Below are 23326 nucleotides of genomic sequence, written 5' to 3'. Positions count from 1 at the left end.
GAATTTACATCATGGGTTCAACATTATAACATAAGGTTACGTAGGTTTTTGAATCTGGAATAATGCTGGCAACACTTGAAAACTATAAGTGATTTCTATTTACACACTAATTTACAAACACTTTAATATAGGATAAAAGACCTATAAATTGTAGAAAAGAACAGGATAGACCATCAGTTAAAAGGGATACGGATTGATAATAAGTGAATTGAAACAGTCGAAAGACCGATTCAAATAATATTAGAACACTGTACCATATAATAATGAGGTTCATTAATACACATGAAACTTTAGAAATAAGTATACGTATTATGGTATTATTAATAATAAGTATTCCATCCAGTGAAAGTTTCTCACAATATAGAGAAATCATCTATCATATAGAACATATTCAAACTATTCTGGATTTGACAGACCTGCATGAACTTTACGGCACAATGGGACAATATCCCCGAATCTCATTTTATTGAACAAATTAAGGTTTTTTGAGTTTGAGAGAAAGATGATCTTTCCTATGGTTTTATACGTAAAAATGAGTTGAAGCAGTTGCCGCCTGATTGCATGATAAATTGAGTGCGAGAGAAGCCTGTTTTAATGCGTTGTACCGCGATGCCGATGCGCTGCGATGCGATGCGCTCTTCCGCCTCATAAACAAGATAAAACGCGCTGAATTGTGATTGGCGGCGATCGGCGGTGGAAAGGGGAGGGGGGGAAGCTACTGCTGTTGGTTGCTAGCTGATAAATCGCCGCTTTATGGGCTCTATGACGTGATGAAGACAAAAGCTCCCGGCAAAATTTAAAGCAGTGTGTTGCACTCAAACTATCGTCGTCGAAACGCTACACTTGTTTGCAGACTATATTATATTATAATAAATGGTTTCTCGGGCGTTGTGCCGTTTATTAATTACAACTCTCGCCGCCAGAGAGTGCCGTGTACAGTATTTAATAATAACGAAACGCCTAGAACGAAGCGGCTGCCGCTCTTAATGGACGCCACCCATACGGCAAGAGCTACCGCGTCGTTTACCCCCTCGCAACCGCCCCCTATAACGAAGCGGTTAATAGCAATCCCGGCGTGCACAGCATAAGTGAGCTTATTGTTATCGCGTACACACACACACACACACACACACACACACACACACACACACATATACACATACACACACAACCTCAAACTTGCATAAACGCTCCCCTAAACCACCCCCAAACCATCAGCTACCCCCCCCTCCTTTCTACTTGTAAAGGCTGCCTGGTGAGACTAGTGGTACGCTAGCCATACCACAAATTTCATGAAAGGCGTGGGGCTATGATGCAAGTTCAAACTGCAGTCACGATGGCGTCAATGATAATCGGATAATTTCACACAGCTTACAAACTTCTGTATGATTTTTGGCGGTCATTTAGTAGAAGAAGTTTCATAGTCGAATTCACATGAAGTCAGACATCCATTCTAAATCAGTATAAACATATCTCATACAATATATCAATCATAATATTCTTGGTTTTCTTACACCTTCAAAAAGAGTAGTCGAAACTGTCAATTCCACATTCTACAATTTTCTCAATTTCGGTAATATCACAAGTGGTTCTTCTACTGATTCATGATACTATTTGTCTTTGAATTCTGTCAAGGACTATAGAAGTTTAGTACAAAAAAGAAGGTTCTGCCCACTAAGGAGACACAATCATCTCATATCTCATCTTAGGTGTCGAATTTGTGTTTGTTATCTTCTCTCTCTTCAAATTCTATTTCTCTGTAGATGTGACAATCAAGTTAATATTTGATCAATTAGCTATACATCACAGTAGAATATTTTCTGATCTGGCTTGTAGTAAGTGAAAATACATGTTGTTGACACCACAGTAGAATATACTGTTAATATATAAGTAACCTTCCTCTCAAAACTATAAAATGATTGAAAAGTCGCGCAAGCCAAACCTCAAAAGTGTTTTGAATTCGAATTCCATTACAAAACAGGTAGAAATCACGGTAATGCCGATGGTTTGAGCTGTTCTCTTCGATTCTTAACCGCCCAAGATGATCCTATAATGAATATTGATAAAGAATTATTGAAATCAGCCCAACGTGAAGACAAAATATTGCTTTCAACAAATCAAAACAATAATTATTGAAAACTGAGAGAAAAATGACGATTATCTGTTGGATAATGACGAGTATCTTTATAAGAGATAATCATGAAACAACAAGTAATACATTGAAGCTCTTAATATCCTCTCATCTGATGTCAATCAATCTGATGGATAAAATAATAAGATTCTCTCATTCTACTCAATTCTCAGTCCTTCTTCTTCCTCCTTGCCGTTTTCCCATTTTTTGGGGTCGGCTCTATTTGATCAAAGTCTCCAGTTCGAACGATCCTGGTTCGTCTGATTTGTCAGGTCCAACTGCTTCATATTTTTATGAAGTTCTCAGTCCATCAAGGAATACTTGATACATATTCCAAATGTGAGATATTCAGCTGAAAATATGATTGACCCAGAATGAAAAATGATGTACAAACCTACATTCAAAAATGCGTATCATGTCAGGAATGTAGATGATGGACATAGAAAAGAAAAGTACCTATAGTATAGTATTATATTCGACCCTGTCCATGAACCTTTCTAAATGGTATCGTTGCATATAAGTGGTTTTCAACCCGTCAGCTACGATAAAAATAAGTATATACTCACTTTTCTATGACCCATTATTGCGAATTATACTTATCAAAGATCAAAAGGCAGAAACAAGTCCCAAAAGAATTTGTAACCTGAATCGTAACAAATTACGGTGAACCACAAAAGTTGCTTACTGATTCAGGGAAGAATTTCATCTCGGATTTATTCAAAGAAACTTGCAAACTGTTAGGAATAAGGAAATTGAATACTACCGGTTACCTATGTGTTACAGTTGAGGTTGGGAACTAAATGGAAGCTCAACATAATCTTGGAGATTTCAAAGTAGCTGATAAAAGTGATGCATCCCATAGGATATACTGCCAAGTTAAGGGTTTAAAGATGAAGATTTTGATGCAATTCGGTTGTTGATTTACAGTGTTTTTGTGATATTTCTACCTCCTAATACAGGAAGTTTGAAATCGCAGACGATGAAAGAAATATTTACAAGAAAAAATCTAATTATACTTACTGGGATCTTTGACGGCGGTAATGACCATGCTGAATCCGTTGGACTCAGTGCCCCAATTGTCAGTTACGTATTTCAGTGTTACGAAGTTGGTCCTCGTGAAGATAGCGCCGACTGTTTGCTTTGTATTTCGACAGCTCAGGTCAGCCTAAAAAATATAAGTTTTATTAGTTGTAGCGAAGAATGATTAAACTAACGTTCATGTGAAAGTTCCAATAAAAAGTCAAAATGAAGAGTGATTCACTTCTAATTGAAATGGGGTACAATTTAAAATGGTAAACGATAGAATATACTCTTCTACCATCATCCAATGGGAACTAATTGAATCCAAACTTCATCCAACCTGACAAAAAAGAGCTCATGATTGGATTTCGAATCTAATTACACTACTTCAACTCACTTTAATTGATATTCGGTTTGATTCTTCGGCACAGTAATTCCAATTTAGTTCACTTTTAGTTAAATTTTTCACTGACTGATGTAATGAGTTATCAAAGGCAAAAGGCGAATCATTTATGAAACTTTCCAAGACTAGAAGAGTCTGGTCTCCTTCAAAGAAGTAATTCGAAAAGTTTGATCAGACAGACGTTGAATAACTTATTTCAAGAAGAAAATGTTCACACATACTAATTTTATTGCCAGCAAATTACGGAAAATAAAAGTTTTCTCTTGGAATTGAGTTCATGAATATAAATGTTTAAAAATGATTGATAGATTACCAGTTCAATGAAATGCTGCTTCTCTATCAACGATGAAAGTCATACAGACTTGTATTACAAACGTGGAAGAGGAGTGTGAGGTTTTGATATAGGAAACAAAATTTTCCTATTCTATTGAATTTTTTTTAAATTATATATCTCTTAATTCAATAGATGGAATGGGAGTGGTTTATCACACATGTGCTTATTCTCTGAAAGTGGTGAAGTGTACTTGATAATCAGATGTATGCATAGTTATTTATTGTATTAGTCGATTTGTCTGATATTTTATGCCTTTGAAACGATATATTTTCGATTTTTCAACGTTAGCTCACACCAGAATAAAAAAATCATTGCTAAAGGCCAGAATGATGCCATTCAGCTGAAACGAACTTGTGCCTTATTCCGTAAAATAATGTGCTGTAATAATCAAATCAAATGTTTATATTATTTGTGTCATTGATTTATTCATTTTTCACGGGGAACTGAATCAAGTTGTTGTAGATTATTCCGAAGTTTGAAAGACTATTGAGAAGCTTATATTTATCCTAAAGCTTTCCCTTTGACGTAATATGTGAAACGTTACCAACTTGTTCGTTCAGGATCTCCTGCTGAAATCAAATATCCTTTGGCTTATCGTGATCAGACAGTACGAGAACTTCACGAATACGGATTAAATTCTCTCTTTATTCGAATAACTCTGGTTATTTCTGTTTTTGAGAGGTCTTCGAATTTTCCGAATTAGCTCGTGATGAAGCTTTGCGGATAATAATAATTATTATTATTATCATTCCACTGTACTGTAAAGTTCATGACACATGAACTTAATCTCGTAATGGATGCTGATGTAATTCGGTATCAGTATGAAAATTTTATTCAGTTAGTCCTAAGCTAGGGTCAAAGCTTCAAAGACATTCTTAGAATGTTCATGGAAACCAATGTTTTTCTCCATAACTCCATAATTAGACTTAAATTCGCTTCTAAAACTCTATGATTCCGCAGCTGCAACGCAATCTGTACAACAACCTTTGAGAGAGGATTTTCACAAGTGATAAAAAAATTGATACAGTAATATATTTGTTTAAATGGTTTTGGTAATCGCTTACTGTTTCGTGTTGCGCATTTCTAAGGATTTTACACAATGGGATTCTTACCTAAAGCTCTCCATTATTGTCATTCTATTTTTCTCTAAAAACATGAAATATCGATCAATCACAATTCCACAGATTTATATAATATAATTGTGTTTCATAATCAATTGATAACTGTTTGAGTTTAATTTTAATTTAACGTATCTAAGGAAGAACAGCCTACTGATGAGTTGTGCGATTATCTGTTTATTGTTGTATGTGTATGTGTATGCGTAGTGAAGTCGTTTCAGTATCATTTAATTAATCTGCAGTGCAGGCCGGTGATTAATGCGTCTTTCCGTTGCCATCGCAGCCGGATTGCAAGTTGGCGATGGCGGCTCTCTGTTTATTGATAGCAGTTGAGAACGCTGTTGTCATGTATGAGTAACATCGATAATGTTCGAGAAGGCAGAGGGATGCTCGTTTTGAACTCTTGATCGATCGATAAGGAGAATGCAATCATCGAAAACTCATCTGAAAATCATTACTGCAGTTTGATCGCAATGCAGTTATCGATTCTAGGTTGAAGTAAAGGAGAAACATGAATGTAGAGGCCCGGAAAAAATTTACCACAAGCAAAATATGACTGGACTAGGAAAATATTGAGATTCCCTCAAGTTTGCTGGGAAAAGGAGCTAGAGTGGATCAATAATTCATTTTTCTGGTTCAATCAGTCAAAATCTAATTCACTCAAAATTGATTGTGAATTCAAGGCAACCAGCTTTATGAAGGAAGGGTTTGATACGATATGTGAAAACGTATTATAGATCCAGTTTTGACTGAGTTTGAAATTGATGTCAATATTTATCATTCATATGTGTGTTTGTTATTGCATACGTTTCAATTAGAAGGAGATGTGTTGAGTAGATAAGCACGATCACATATACGTTTTGAGACTATTATTGAACTGACAAATATATAATTTGGACACTTCCCCGGTCTATTGACTGAAACACTTTCAGATTCTTGAAACGTCATTCTTAAACATGATAAAACTATCGAGTTGCCCTGTATAAATGAATCAAAAATATAATTTGTAAACATTTTTGGATGGTTTTCATTCTTGCGATCCTGGCTTGCTTTGCCTTAGCACTAGGTTCTAGGCGACTGCAAAGATAATCCATCCAAGACTCTGTATCAATTATAAAACCATGCTCGACTCTATTATTTTCATTCTCCATTCTCATTCAAAGCTTCCATACAGTCTTCATAGATGTCTGAATACAGTGCCATTTTAAGCTGTCTTTTCTACCAATACTAGACTTCTCTGGTGAAGCACGATTAATTGAATACTGCAATAACTTGTGAAAAGCTACAGAATCTCTTTCGACTTGGAAAAAGGATAACTGGAAAGCATGAAAACAGGAGACAAGAAACAGCGTCGTTCAAATCTTCGCATGCTGTTTACAAAAACCATTACCAACTTTCCTTTTCAATTCTCTCGCATTTCGAATCTGGTGCTGAGTTCAACTTGAATGGAATGAACGATGACTAGATGCTACTTTTTGTTCTTGGAACTCTCTTTTGAAAAATCATCTTGAATTGAATTTTCCTGGGTTGAATGACATCGGAATGTCATTTCGTTTATTCAACTGACAATCCGCATTATGAGAAAAATCTTGTTTAATTAACTAAAACAGGATCCAGAATGAGAGCTTCTACATTTATTATTGGAACTCTCAAAGCATTCATCATTTCGAGCATCTTGCTCTTGAATTGTTCATGACATTCATTCATTATTTAATAGGACGCTGCATTTGATAAATCACTTCGACACTACGATAAAAATATGCTTGACTCATCGAAACGAAAGTTTCAAGAGCATCAATGAATTTTCATCTCATGATGTCTTCAACATTGGAAATTTTTATAAAATTGGAATTTTTTCCTGTTTATTTTGAATGCCACCAAGCAAAAGAATTGATTTCAATATCTCACTATGTTTGAATCGATTATTACAAATTGAATAAATTATTTGTATTAATTCATCTCAATTTAGCTAATTATTGATATATCTTGTGATTTTGTTCCTTAGTTGTCAAGTAATGGGACTATAAGCTGCTCCATTCTCGTTATTTGCAGATTTTCAATGTACAATTCATATCTACCAGACTCTGAATACCAGACCCCGGTGTTGAACACTGGACGCTTTTGGAATTCATGTCATTCACCTTTATTCTCTTCCCAAGAGAAAATATTTTCATTGGAGAAACGTTCGTACTAACATGATATAAATAATGGTACTTATGGAATAGAAGTTATTTTGTTGTATACTAGTAATTCTGTGAACAGTAGACTTCACGCAGTGTTCTCATCCACAAGTACCTGATTGAAACTACAGACCTTATAAAGCAATAGACTGGATTCTCCACACATCTGTGTAATCACTTGACAGCTGATTTATTATGAATAATTCTATAGTCTGATTTTTACTCTAATTTTCCAAATTCATACTCTGTATAGTTATTTATCAGCTCTATTAACTGGCATGAGTCTCCTTTCTGGGAAACTAATGGGGGGTCCACCCCATCCTTGAGAATGGACTTTGTAACCTCCTTCTCGTGCATGAGGTAGGTAGGTAGAGCAGTTCATAAAAAGAACACATAGTCGAGATATTTCATCTGTAGAACAGCTGTTTTGACGACTTTAAAAAAATGACGACTAAAAAAATCATTGAATTTCACAAAGGAAAAAGTACTCTGAAAACAATTATATATACACATATACAAAAGTCTGATCGTAGTTTCGAATATGAGCAAGGAAAGTTGTGTGAGTGTACCACACCAGATTTTTTTTATATTATCCTTGAATTGCAAAATTTCCAAAAACCTTGTATATACGTCGACGAGCAATTAAAAGGAACATACCTGTCATGAAAATCTTTTACCGCGTTTCGCCGTAAATGCGAAACATATAAACATTTAAACTATAACACATTTAAACAATTAAACATCAAAACAAACATTCAAACATTAAACATTAAACATTTAAACATTTAAACATTTAAACATTTAAACATTTAAACATTTAAACATTAAACATTTAAACATTTAAACATTTAAACATTTAAACATTTAAACATTTAAACATTTAAACATTTAAACATTTAAACATTTAAACATTTAAACATTTAAACATTTAAACATTTAAACATTTAAACATTTAAACATTTAAACATTTAAACATTTAAACATTTAAACATTTAACATTTAAACATTTAAACATTTAAACATTTAAACATTTAAACATTTAAACATTTAAACATTTAAACTTTAAACATTTAACATTTAAACATTTAAACATTTAAACATTTAAACATTTAAACATTTAAACATTTAACATTCAAACATTCAAACATTTAAACATTTAAACATTTAAACATTAAACATTTAAACATTCAAACATTTAAACATTTAAACATTTAACATTCAAACATTTAAACATTTGAGCAATTAAACATTTAAACATTTAAACATTTAAACATTTAACATTAAACATTTAAACATTTAAACATTTAAACATTTAAACTTTAAACATTTAAACATTAAAAATTTAAACATTTAAACATTTAACATTTAAACATTTAAACATTTAAACATTTAAAACATTTAACATTTAAACATTTAAACATTCAAACATTTAAACATTTAAACATTTAAACATTCAAACATTCAAACATTTAAACATTAAGAGAAATGCCAAAACGTCGACTTGAATCTTAGACCTCACTTCGCTCGGTTAAAAATACGCATGCACATGTTCAGAAATGTCGTGATCATGCTTGGTCTTGTTGTTGTTTCTTGTTTGTATACTTTCTTCAGCTCTGTCAAGGTGCGAGCTTTTTTGTTTAACTTTTGATTCGACCCCTGTAGATACTCCTACAGAAATATCAAAACTGGACTGTCTGAGGACCTTGAGGATAATGGAATGACGAATTCAAGTTTACTTCTGGAAAGTTAGGTATCTGCTTTTAAGACATGGATCAGATGAAAATATCAGTCTTTCAGTGATTATCCTTCAAATTGTTGGTCAATTTCCACCCCATACTTGATGATTTGTGGTTTATGGTACGATTTGTAGGAGAATGTAGTTGGACTGAAATTGATGTGAAATTCGTTCAGTTGTGAGTTGGGATAAGAAGTGGATAAGAAACAAACACATTTTTTACTGACCTTGTGGTTGCCAACAGCATGTGCTCCATCATAAATGAATAGATGATCATTGCAGTCCAGCTGCAGCATGTCGAATCTCAACATGAATCTCTGAAGTATCGAGTGAGTTTGAAAGGTGATCACGCAGTTTAGATTCCTCTCGTTTTGAGAATTGAGCTCTGCTCCATCTATTTTTCGATACAATCGTTGAAGAAAGTTGTTCTTGCATAGGTTCTGCATATGATCTGTAAATGAAAGAAATACAAATTAGCTAATTATATTAAATTTTTAATGATATATATATGACTTTGTTATCTATTCATTTATTCAACAATGATAAAAACACATAATCATAAAATTTGTTTAATAATATGAGAATGTGAATGAGAGTTTTCTTCTTGAATTGAAAGAATGAAAAAGTTTCAAGTCTGAAGATCTAAAAATTTGCAGTTCCAGATGAAACGATACTTGGGATACGGTAAATACAGTAGGCCTACCCAGTATCTCAAATCTCCGCATAGAGCTCTTTTTTGAAGAGATCTATGGTGTGAGAATATTAGTCTTCGAATTCTTTATTGAATATAAGAACTGAACTACTATATACTTGCTTTTCAGTAGCCTACTACTATAAGCCTCTGATCCTCTATAAATCCTATTATATTATCCTATTATAATAAGCGAGCAATTTCTGTATTCTTATATTTATATTTATATCTGGTTATTTATGTTCAACGGATCTCCAAAACGGCTCTAACGATTATCACGAAATTTGAAACATAGCAGGTTTATGATATAAAAATTCGATTGCACTAGGTCTCATCCTTGGGAAAACTCGCAGAACGACATTAAAAGGATAATTCATCCTTGCCTGAAACAGCTGTGGATAGTAAAAAAGTGAGTGAGGGAGTGAGTATGTGAAAAATCAAAATATCGCATCCCCGAAATTCATAAGATGACATATAGCCAGCTGTGAAATAATTATAAACACGATCATTTTAGAGAATTGTATTCTGTTTATCTATAATATCGGGGCACCGAGCTTCGCTCGTTATTTTTATTTATTGATAAACAGAACACAATTCTCTGAAATGTTCGTGTTTATATTTCACAGCTGGCTATACGTCATCTTATGAATTTCGGGGATGCGATATTTTGATTTTTCATATACTCACTTTTTTACTATCCACAGCTGTTTCAACCAAGGATGAATTATCCTTTTAATGTCGTTCAGCGAGTTTTCCCAAAGATGAGACCTAGAGCAATCGAATCTTTATATCATAAACCTACTATGCTCCAAATTTCGTGAAAATCGTTAGAGCCGTTTTCGAGATCCGTTAAACATAAATAACCAGATATATAAATACAGAAATTGCTCGCTTAATAGGATAAATAAAAATCGGGCCTTGAATTTTGACATTCAATAACTTTTTCATGTGAGCACCGATTTTGATTATTTTTTTCAGTTGTATCCGTTATGTTCATGTCCAGGTTTATGGCCTATCAAATTTATAATCCGACTTCAGGACTCTTTCCTACGGTCTTTCAAAGTTTACATGCAATCCTTTTGGGAGAAGATTTGTGAGCTGGTCACACACAGAAATAAAAATCAGCTGTTATAATCATTGCGTCATCCAACAGCCGTCGGTAGATAGTAGATAAGAGTGTGTGTTGCTCTATAACCGCCCTTGTATTTCATTCCAAACGCTCCGATTAAAAACAAAATGACTATCCTGTGTGTAACCATCCAGCAGTGCGGCCTCAGGTTAAAGACTTACATGCGCTAAAGACATTGCTTTGTTTCGAATAATTGTGATGTCTTCGGTGTTTAGAATTAATTGATTTCTAGTAAATTATTTATTTTACTGTTGGAAAATTATCTATGTAATAAAATCCATTAAAATTGATAGTTGGAATAATATGAATAATAGCATCTGCTATTCAAAACCAATAAGCAAGAAGCACCTTGATGCAAAATGCCGCATCACGCCTCCTCAGGTGTGTATCCAGCTAAAGTTTGTCATGAGATGCATTAACTATTTGGCGGTACGAAGTTCGCCGGGCCAGCTAGTCAATAAATAAAATTAACGAGCGAAGCTCGGTGCCCCGATATTAGAAATATAGATCTCAGTACCCTTTATAAAATTATTTAGTCACATATGACAAAACATGTCGTGACTAAATAATTTTTAAAAGGGTACTCACATTATTATCGATATTCAAACTAAAAAAAATCTGGTGTGGCGCACTCACACAACTTTCCTTGCCGTTATGAAAATTGATCAGCTGACGCTAGTGTTCCCGCGCATATCAAATCTACTATTCTAAGATATGAGACAGCTGGTGACAGGACAATAGCGCTGCAGACACACGAAGTCTGCTATCTCTTCATAGTGAATGATTTAATAGAATCAACAGTTGCCAACAGTTTGCAATTGAAATAATAACATTTTCTGAATTTTAAGCTTATTTTCAATTTTAGGTGAAAATGTTACTGAACATCAATTGTAGAGATTTTCATGCTTAAACTTTTCCACCTAAAATTTTTTGTTTAAATTGTATCTGAAGCCTGATAATTGGGAATCTAAAATCAAACTTTGCATAGATGGGGCGAAGCTCCTGAAATTTTTACAGATATAGGACTTGTGGCAGTTGATAGAGCTTTTCAATGACTATTTTAGGTATAAATTTTATCAAAATCGTTGGAGCCTTTTTTGAGAAAATCGCAAAAAACCCTGTTTTTGACAACATTTTCACCATTTTATCCGCCATCTTGAATTGCATCAGATCGAAATTGTTCGTGTCGGAGCCTTATATTGTAAGGACCTTAAGTTCCAAATTTCAAGTCATTCCGATAATTGGGAGATTAGATATCGTATACACAAACGCACATACACTCATACACACCAATACCCAACCACTTTTTTGGACTCAGGGGACCTTGAAACGTATAGAAATTTAGAAATTGGGGTACCTTAATTTTTTTCGGAAAGCAATACTTTCCTTACCTATGGTAATAGGGCAAGGAAAGTAAAAAGACGATTGATCTTCTGTATAATATCTAATGTGAACTTGCTTTACAGTTTTAAAGGATTGATCTTCATGTAATGGGGACGTGTGTATCCTTAGCCAAGAGAATCTATCTGCTTTCATTCAAACACTTTTTTATGAATGTGAAACTACCATTTTAGTGTCACTCAATTATTGCTTCCATTCATAACCTTATTGATTAAATTGCATGAATGTCATCACATAAAACATTACGATATTATCTTACTTCAGCTATTACCGAATAATCTGTTTCAAGTTATGAGCTTCACTCAACTACTTTTGAAAGCGGTGAATAAGACTGATATACCTGAATCTAAGGTTGAAGCCTCTGATCAGCATTAATGTTATTTCGATAGAGATGGTGAAATTTGAACAGGTAATGGTATCCCTCAAGTTGAAGAGCTGACCTGGAGTCTCAAGGGAAAGTGTGCTTCAGTCATTAGCCTGTACCCCGATCATGTTGTGTGGAGTTTGCCGTTATTCAGTCTTGAGGGACGTGTGTTTTACCACTAATGCACAATGAAAGCTCTTGTCGGTAATCGAGCCGCTGACAGGCTTCCCATGTATGAAACTTCCCGATATGAATGATTTTTTACTCGATAGGAACCTGTAACTTTGTAACTTACTGTATTGGTCTCCGAATTCCATGAACGTTCAAATGAATGACGTCAATTCTTCACAATAAATTGTTCAATATTTGAATGATCTACAATTATTGTACATGTGAATGTAGACTAATTCAAACGGAATATTCTAATCACATGATCCATTGAACACTTCTGTCAACACTGTTGCGTGTCTCTTGGAAGTGGCTATTGGCGATCATCATTGCCACAGTGATATTAATTGCTCTTCACTAGTAACTGTGTGTAGACTACTAGAGAACTGCTTGTCATAAAGTGGAGAGACTTTAATTCACAGATAGATGTTTTGGTGAATTCAAAAGACAATCAAAAGTGCCATAATTTGTTTTCAAAGTTTCATGTTGATTTTCTTGGATTAGGTATCTCTTGCAAAGAGATTATTTGATTTAGGTATTGAATTATTTGAGATTATTCGATTTACCAGTCGAAGGAACACAAATTGAATGTTTGACGTTTGGACCGACCAAACCCAACTAGTCAGCTTTAGTTGTGATGCCTGAACAAATTTTTCCAAAATCAAATTTCCACCAGAATTCTCTTTCCAGACTTTTGTCAAAAGAATTTTCTCATCTTCTCTCATGAGGTGAGATATTCCAGTGCTTCAATAATAGTAATGAATGAACAAACAAAGGAAAATGAATCAATCTATTTGAATAACATTTACATATCTTTGTTTGAACAAACAAATGAAAATGAATAACTTTTTTTGAATAACATTGTAATATCTCAAAATCAGCCATGAAGAGCGTTCATTCGGAAAACATAAATTCAGTTGAGAGGGTTCTGCATATATAATATTGATCTATGCAGTTGAAAATGCAACAACTTCTACTCCAATCACTGAAGATTTCAATGAATTATCAATTCTTAAGATAACCTGAGCTTTTAAAATTGTAGTTCGAGAAGGGAAAGTGATAGAAGGAAATGGAGAAGAGAAGGCGAATCCTAGGTGAAGAGAATCGTAGACGGTTTCTTCGTCGATGGAAATCATCTTGCGAGCTTTGGTTGGCTGGAAGCCATGGGTAATTGTTCGGGTTGGCCTCTCTCTAAGTACAAAGGCTCGGCTCACAACTAACAATGGACCTCTCATTCTCAGTTTTCTTTGAAAGTGAGCCGTCTTGAGCTGAATTCCCTCCTGACGTCATCAGAATAGATAGAACTAAAACCATTATCAACCTTTTGTCATTTTTATCCAACTTGGGTCACTTTGGTAGACGGAAAGTTGCTTTTTATTCACAGCAACTGCAATAATATAGCGTAGCCTATGGGTTAACTCTAACATTTCAAATACGGTTGCCTTCACAACAAAGAAATCTTCAACACTGGAACATCTCTAGATTTTTGTTATCTCTTGGAGAAGAACATGTTTTGAAGGATGATGTACATGAATGACAATGAAATTCAATCATGATGCTTAGGGGAAATGGATAGCTACTACACACCAAAAGGTGTCACATCAATATACTTCCATCTTCCACTATAGCTAAACTCTTTTGTAGCTGCCTCGCGATGAATTTTCATAAATTAATAGCTTCAACACTGGACATGGATTGTTGCATTGTTCCAGATTCATAAATTTTAGATGACCTTTTCAAAAAGACAAACTCTTATCGGGAATTAATTATATTCTGCAATATAATTATGGGATTATGCCTATAGTCTGATAGTTTCAATTGCCGTGAGAAGTTAAGAATTCCTGGCCGTCTGGAAAATTATCTATAATAAAGCTTTTCATCTTAGCTGCTTCCCACTCTTTTAATATTATTTGATTCAGCCTTAATAAGTAGTTTAATAGTATTATAAATGGATTTCTCTTGAAATTTTAGTAAAACTTTTAATAAAATAGGAAGTTATGAAGTCATTGATAAGCGTGGAGCTTCTATCGATCAGGAAGTAGAACATTACCATACGGAATAAGCTTTCCTCACGAAGAGGAAACATTAAAATACGAATGGGGTCTTTTAGCAAGGAGCGCTGTTTTCCTGGTTTGGGGCCGCGCTAGTTCTTGAAGTGAGGAAATCAATGGTCTGATGGGCTCTTGCATACAAGAATCTGTCATTATTACTTTGACAAATAAATCACCCTTGATAATGGCTTCTGCAAAGTTCTCTTCCCAGCCTGCTGGTTAATTATTGATGGCCTCAGAAAGTTTTCTTCAAAATAGCACTGCTTTCCTTGCAAACCATGTTTGCTGTTTGAACTCATGAAGTTTGATTCGCTTTTTCTCGCAGAATTATTTTCGTCTGATCACCTACCTTTATCACAGTTCCAATATTTTTTCACAGCCGAGTTCCAATTCTTAGAATGGACAAAACCGTCATATAATTTATCGGAAACAAGAAAAGAGAACAGAAAATGGCTTGATACAATAATCTTGAAAGTTTTTAGGGAAAAGTCCAAGAAAATCTCTGGAATGGATAATTAAAAATTTCGCACAATGAAACAAAAAGTCACTGATAATTGAACACCAATTTGCCAGAATGAAAAGGAGTTCAAATGATAGGGTGGTCAAGCTAGGAATCAAGTTCCAAGTAAAGCTTTACAAACCACAAGAAGTGGGTCTTCATCCGTCACCAGAGCTTCCCTTTCTCATCAGTCAAGATTAAACACAGTAGCTTTCTACATGGTCTGTTTCTCTTGTTCTGCGATAAACCCAATCTCCTTCTGAAGAAACCATTTCTCCAAGTGTGACAATAAACTTTTTCGTACATTGCTGCTTAATCCGTCGTCGAGTGATTCTTCAACACAATGGAAAATCAACTTTTTTCTTAAAGTTTACAAATGTTGGAATAAACTTGAAGATTTACTATTATAAGCTTGAATTCATCTCTCATGTATAATGGAAAGCCAATTCTGTAATAGCTGCTATTTTTAAGTTTTTTTGATAAATAATTAATTCCAATTGATACAAATATAAACATACCCATTAAAAAAGTTGGATAAGGACTTGCTCAAAGAATGGTCTCGTATCCTACCCCACAAGAGACTTTATCTCTAGTACTGTAATGTAGAAGTTAGTTTTCTGTGTCTTTGAAACGATAGGGAGCATGTTTGTGCACAGATGTGTACTACTGTATCATTCCGATCCTTGTTTGCTCGGCTGAATTTGCTCTTGCCAAACTACAAGAGAAAGTTGGCAGGTAGGATGCTCAAACACAATACTCTCAAGTTGAACATTGCTGGAGCGCTGTGGTTAGTTAACCTCAATCACCACGTACTTTGCTGAATTTACTCCAAAAGTTATATATATGATTCACTTATATATGATTCAGTTCAGAATCCTATAAATGCCTTGTTATCAACCACAATTCCAAAATTAATCTAATAATTTCATTGTTGGAATGATATATTATATATTTTTGGTGATTTTACTCCTTATAACAGCGAGTTAAATGTGCCCAGGTTTTCTGAATAAATATGGTTGTTTTCAAAGTCCTTGGTTTGTAGTATTGGATTTGTAGCCTGAATTAAATCTACCAGACCTTATTAACACAATATGTAGAGCCCTATTCATGAAACTACTAACTTATTGGAAATCCAGAAATTGAGTTCTAGTAGCTTAAAAATGGTGATTGAACACTTATTGCAGTATTTTCCGAATACGTAAGATGGTTGTAGTACGAGTATCAATAGAAATTGTGAATCATGGCTCAATTGAAATGTCTTGGCTCAAGATGGATTTGGAATTTAGTTAGCTGCGACACTAGCAAAGCGTAGCTGATGCCGACGTGCTCTCTAAAAAACCTGATTATGTTGGAGCTGCGCTTGAAATCACTCTTGGTTCCTGACCATCGATGGTAATAGCTCAGTTCATAGCTAGTATGGATGATCTAAACATTGATGTTCAGTTTGGTAGCGAGAGTTCTCATATGACCAGCATTATGGGACGAAAGAAACAGCAACCATTACAATAAGATTTGTATTGGACAAGTTGTGGATTGAAATTGCTCAAGAATTGAAAACGAAACGTGAAAAATTGAAGTAATTATAGAAATGACCAGTACCCTATATTGTAATTTAATATTATAAGGACCCTAGTTATTTCTATAGTTATTTAGTTGTTTCTATAGTTTTTATTATCTTTATTTATTTATTGTTATTGTAATTCTTTTATTTAAAATTTTATTGTAATGACATGGCCTAGTGTACTGTATGTATTTTCTAGCTGTAATAAAATCATTGAATCATAGTTGAAAATTCAAGTAGCCCTATTAAAATAATTCATATTTTAAGTATGAGTATTTGAATATTAGTATTTTTCATCAAACTCAAAATAATCTTCCTTTTAGTGCAATTAGAGTCGCTGCTGTTTCAGCCCTGAGCTAGTATAGCAGTTTTGACATGAACAGACGATAGCAGCATCGCGCCACTCTCTGCTACAGTATTACTATTCTTATCGCAGCTAGTATAGCTTATCACATCTCCAACATGAACGCAACCTGGAATTGAAATTCATGTGGGTGAGATTCTATTCCGTTACCTCCTAACTATCTACGATTATTAAAAGAAAATTTTCATTGTTACCAAGTACGTTAATCCCGAAAACAATATGCTGTAACCTGCTTTGATGATATCGTATTTCTATAGGAGTTATCTTGAGAGAATGCCAGTGAACGTTCATTAAAACTCATCAGAAAAAATTTCCATCAGAGTCCACATCAATAGTAATCCTATTATTTGAAGTAACGGAATAAGGATGATTACCCTAGTCGGATTCAGAAGATTCTGAAAAACTCAAATTATCATAATATAATATGGAAAAACGTTCTCCATTTGTGATTTGGAATGTGAGCTGGCACACTCGTTAACCCGAAAAAGTATAATTTCTCATTTTCATCCTGATGTGAAAAGATTTTTCATGGTGGAATAGATAAAATCTTGACAGACTTCTCAGTGTCCGAGTGAAGGATTTCATCGCAGTGGAGATTTTTTCCATAATGAGAGCTTTATGTTAAAAAAAAATTGTGACTTGTTTGGGTTGAGGAGTGAGCCATTAATAAGGGATGAAACTGATTTTGTGAAGCTGTGGTGGGTGAATATTATGCTCTGCACTGGGCTAGGGCTACCTTGTGGGATCCATTAGTAGTCGCCTGCATGAGATCACAGCATCCAAACAACTCTTTCTTTGTCCCTTACTATGACGTGAGAATGAATCAAACTAGTCCCATTTTCTTTCGCCTGATTTCGTGAGGAATAATATAAATCTTTCCAAAATTTTCATTCCACACACTCATGATTCAGACAGGGTTATGCCAGACTGGATAGACTTAGTAAATGCCAAGCTATAGCATTTTTAATATAGATTCATTAATCTCTATATAATTACAGTTTCGAAATGCTTCATCAGAATCAATGCATGATGGAGTTTTTATGATATTTCATAATACATTCTAATAAGGGTTCATGAACCGATCAGCATCCAAGAATTGACGGAAATAGTGAAAAAGAGGAAGTTTTAAATAGCAATCGGCTCATTCGATCTGTCTTTGTTCATAAAAAGAAACATTCACGTACTGAATGGTATTAATTCTTATAAAAAATGAATTTTCCTAAATCAGTGCTGTGATAATATTGATTTTATTATCAACATTATTTTGCAAAATTATTTAGATACCGGTACTGTGATAGTATATTTTCTTGAATGAGAACAGAGAATAAGAATTCATCTATGGCCTAAATTTGGATTAGGCTCTCTATAAATGGACTGAATTTCTGAATAGAAGAGATTTTGAACGATGATTTTTCTCTTCTTCAATTTATATTCTACACTTGATTGGGAAATGAATATTTATAATAAAGACTATATTCTTCTTTCCTAACCATATTACAAAATTGACTGGCCATTTCTCGATCCATTTATCATGCTAGTTTTGAACTCAGTATTCCAAATACGATATAAAACAAATATGAGAACTATCATACTATAATTATATTATACAGTAATTTTAAATATTTGTCATGGCGTCAACATGGCGTCTCACCGTTACCATATCATTGTAAGACTACATATATTCCAGTATTACTGCACGTATCACTCTCACTTCCCCCATCAGAAAGTCCTTATCGTGAGAGTAATGAGAATGCACCTTGATGGGTGTTTCAGTGAGTCATCAAAGCAAATACACAGTTACATGTCAGATTTTCATTTGTGGGGGAAAAGTGCGATTACAGAGATACGGCCTTTTTATTCTTGAGTGGAGACATGCTCGCGGCTCGTGATAGCACCCCCCCCCATCCCACAGCCATTGTTCGTAGTTTTTCATAATCTTTAAACGAAGCCAGCTTCCAGTCACGTTTTCTTTTGCAGTGATCGATCCCTGGAGGTTTGTATGGAGCATAATACTACCCCTCTCTCAGCCCGTGCAGTCTGGTGTCACCATATCTGGCTTATTAAGGCGCCGTAGTACGCCTTCGGGGAGGCCACGTGAACCAATGACTGCTAATGTCCCAGCGGGACGCCTGCAGAATACTCTGCCACTGCAACCGGCCACTTCACTCACCTCGCTTTCTGCCGCCCGGCCAATATTAGCTCCCAACTTGATTGCCTGTCCCGATACAAACCTTCCTTATCTCTCTCCTTCCTCCTCTACTCATCTCTCTCGCTCTTCAATCACCATTTCCAATTCCGGAAGGCGAATTCACGTACCGTCCCTTAACCCAATAGCCCACTCAAACGAAAATCAACCCACTCAATCAAAATTCAGAGCTACAAGAATCTTGAAACTAATCGAATTACTACTGAGGAGAGAGCTGCTTCGCAGTAGGTTATTGGATGAAAAGAAGAGAGCGACGATTGTTGAATTATTATTGGCATAGTTGAAATGCCAATCCCGAAAATAGTTGTTCCATAAATAATTTTATTCCGATGGAGTATAATTATTCCTTCTCGAGTTTAAGATACCGAAAAATTATGATTATCTTCATCTGGTTGAAGAAAAAACTTTACAATAAATTCAGTTTATCTCAGCCCATACGTAATCGGTCAGAATCAACTTTAGATCGCCCGAGAGAGGTTAACTTGATTATTTTCATTGAAGCCTACGTTTCTTTCCTACATGTTTAGGATTATGATTAGCAAAAACATTCCAGTTAACTATGAATTGAAAAGATTTGAGTTTGTACAAACTTGTAATCCAGGATGAACGTGACAAGATCATGATGATAAAAATTGATACTTTCATTGATTATCAAAGAACCATAATACAAACAATGAATTTTCTACTTTTTTATCATCCTCTTTGAATGTTCTAAAGTCTTTGCAGAATTGAAATATCCAGAATGATCATGTAATGAGGTAATCCACTTATTGTGAATATTGAACTTACAACCTAATTCCAGGACATTGTTGTTTTTCAAGTCAGTGTAGATTAAAATTAGTTATCTCGATGAATAACTCTAAACAGTCTTCAAGAAGTCAGAGTGGTTTGAATAATGTGAATTTTTTCTAGTTAGAATTTTAGAGAGGCGTTCCATGAGATACATTAGAAGTTACCTTGAGAAATAGGATGCTTAAAAGAAATCGCTCACATAGCTTGAATGTATATTGTAAGTGATTTGGTAATTTTTCTCTTAAGAAGCTGCAAGCAGTAACACTAGCTCCAGAACATTCAGCTACTTGCTGTAATGTTCAACATAGAACACTCCAGTACTGTTTGGAACGCCAGGCCTCTTCCCAGTTATGGTCTCATCGTGGTTCTTGAAACCCTACTTTGTCGACGGTTCAGGTTGATGGCTCCAAAGGAGCTATTTGTGTGAAAGGTTTACAGCCAACAAGGAAACCTGATCCACACACTGATGCTACTCCGTACATTTCATTCAAGATGTGGATTTTTTTTATACAAACTGTAAGTGTATATTACAACTCCTTGAGGACATAATACAATGATACAAGCTTCAATGAAAGTTTCTGAGAATGGCCGTTGTGGTTATCAATGCCCAATCGGGGTAGAGCAGGGTACCTAGAACTCAATTACAGCGTATCCTTGAATCGGTAAAAATTTAAAGAGTGATTGAAATTATAAAAATTTGATGATTAACCTAAACTGTCCTTCCAAATTCTTTGAAGCATAGCCGTTTTGAATATGGCTCAACTTTGAACTTTGTTGTTTTAGCAATATTTCTGATTAAATTTCTCTGGTCTGATGGATAATAATAATTTTCTGGTCTGATTCTTGCATTCATGTTGTGTCATGGTGGTCGCATTGATCTTGGAATCATTGACAGAAATAAAATAAATCACAGAAATGCGTTTTGCAGGGGTTTCAAATTGGCTTCTACTACCGTATCTCTACCATATCTCATTTTGTTCGTTGCAAAGTTGATTCAGAGCACGGTAGCCTATGTAGGAGTAAATAGAAAGTGATTTGGGATGTTTTCATATTGAACGGTACATGACCAAGTTGGCATGAATTTACACTTTGAATGACACGAACAAAAAGTTGCTTTTGTGATAAGGTATAGCGACCGGTGTTTTTTCACTGTTTGTCTGTTTTTAGATAGGATCGTGAGGGAATAGAATAGCGATAGGAAGGGCAACGATCAATGTGTCCCTGAAAGATGATGATGGATGAATGTGAGCTGTGTGCACCTTACATCATCTTCAAAATGTGGCGGCAATCTCCCCTCGCTGGCTCGCTGGAGCGTGTTCCCCACCCCCACCCATTACTAGCATACCCTTTCATCACTGCACTCTCTTAGCAACCACCACTCACACAACCGTCACACTTCACACTCCCCTCGTCGTCTGCTCACAGCTATACATTTTCTTCACTAAATACTCGACTGCCACAGGCCACCAACAGCTTTGTCTCGTGTATAATGCGATTTTCACCCTCTTTTCGACCAGCATTTCTACTCTGTCGAGCAACAACGTCTTTGACACCTTCTTATATTCTCCGATATAACTTAATGTTTTTGAGTCTGGTTCTCTTATTATTATCATTTCTATAAAAATAATCAATTTTTCCAATATCACCCATCTGCTAGACAATTCTTCTGCACACAGTATTTATGTAGAAAAGGTAGAAGACTAATGGAAACAATATTATTTCTACTCTGTCGAGCAACAACGTCTTTGACACCTTCTTAAATTCTCCGATATAATGTTTTCGAGTCTAATTCTCTCATTATTATTTCTATAACAATAATCAATCTGCTAGTATTTAAACGTCCGATAACTAATCGTTGAACCATGTGAGCGTTCTAAGTGCAGGCTATTTTGAAATCTACATTAACTTTCGAATGCTAGAATGTTGAAGATAATAATTGATGTTGGGTGGAAAACCTACTATATGATTTGAATATAGTATAAGAGAATACTTAATTCTGTCCCTCTCCAAAAACATTGATTTTATTGAGAATGATCTATGTGGAACTGATTCTTTCAAGGTCTGGCGAGTGTAGTGTGGAGAGCTTGACCCCAAGGTATGAGCAGCAGATGAGGATTGAATTTGTGAAAATGAATAGAATCAAGTAGCAGAGGATGGCTCTAAGGGTCTGAGAAAGAAAAGGAAGATCTATAAAATAACAAAAGAAAGGAAGGAAAGATGGTGGCCTGGCGTGCTGCCTGGCACAGTGCACCGATTTCCTGAATAGGATTTGTGATTCCCGGGAAGTCCTTTCAGTAGCTTTTCCTTTTCCTTTCACACTGAGCATCATGCTCACACGCTTGCGTGCTCTCCTTCACAACTGATGATGCTGAAACGACTTTTCAGTCAGAAATCCTCATTCAATATAGGTGCTAAGGTCGTTAAATGATTACCTTGAACGTACAGCAAACATCATTCTTATTGATATATTTTGTTTGGTGATTTTCACTCCTCTTGTTTAGATCACCAAGCTTACCTCCTCAACACAGACCCATAGAGTGATATGTTATTTATCACATTCATGTTGCAATCTGCCTACTTTTATTATAATCGATTTTATTTGGGTAATCCATTCCATGATCAATTGAGAGACCATCATGTGAATCGGAAATCGTTGAACATTTTCTTTGTGTCCTCTCATTGGTATCTTCAAGTGAACGAACAAAGAGACTGGTTTAACTATCAGCGAGAGATGCAATCGAACAGCACAATGAGACCGGATGCTCAATATTGTAACTTATAACTCAATATGTTGATTCTCGTAATTTGTCTTTATCCACTCTGAGAATATAAGTCCCAGTTTCAGATTAGTACTTGTAAAAGCTTCCCATTGAAACAAAGCATAAGAAAAAAGTTTACATTAGTTAACATTAACAAGTTAATTTCAGAAAAAAGGTTTAAATCCCAGAAAACTCTAGGTTTTTGAAATTGTCACTAGTTCACATGAAATTAAACTTCCTTTCGAATGAGAAATCAAATCCATGATCCAATAAACTATCAATAGACTGTCAATGATGATATAGTCAAGATTGAAAGATCAGAACAAGTTACACAATTTTTGGAAAAGTAGAGACTAAGATGAAAATACCAACTGCATGTTGAATGAACAAGAATGTTGATTCTAGTAAAGTCTCACTTCG

The 23326-nt window shown here is 34.8% G+C and overlaps 1 protein-coding gene across 1 annotated transcript in view; it reads right to left on the bottom strand.

Annotated features, from left to right (window-relative positions):
* The window catches only part of LOC111064351, a 148799-nt gene that overhangs the window by 16661 nt on the left and 108812 nt on the right, over nucleotides 1-23326 (bottom strand). Inside the window, exons 2-3 of the mRNA XM_039423491.1 lie at nucleotides 9149-9372; nucleotides 3152-3296 (exon numbers count right to left, since the gene is read on the bottom strand). Coding sequence (XP_039279425.1) covers nucleotides 3152-3296; nucleotides 9149-9372 — 369 coding nt within the window. The remainder of the gene's footprint in view (nucleotides 1-3151; nucleotides 3297-9148; nucleotides 9373-23326) is intronic.

This window comes from Nilaparvata lugens, chromosome 3, assembly GCF_014356525.2.
Source record: "Nilaparvata lugens isolate BPH chromosome 3, ASM1435652v1, whole genome shotgun sequence".
NCBI classification, from domain to species: Eukaryota; Metazoa; Arthropoda; class Insecta; order Hemiptera; family Delphacidae; genus Nilaparvata; species Nilaparvata lugens.
Note: the sequence above shows the minus strand (reverse complement) of the source record. Positions and strands in the feature narration are given on the sequence as shown.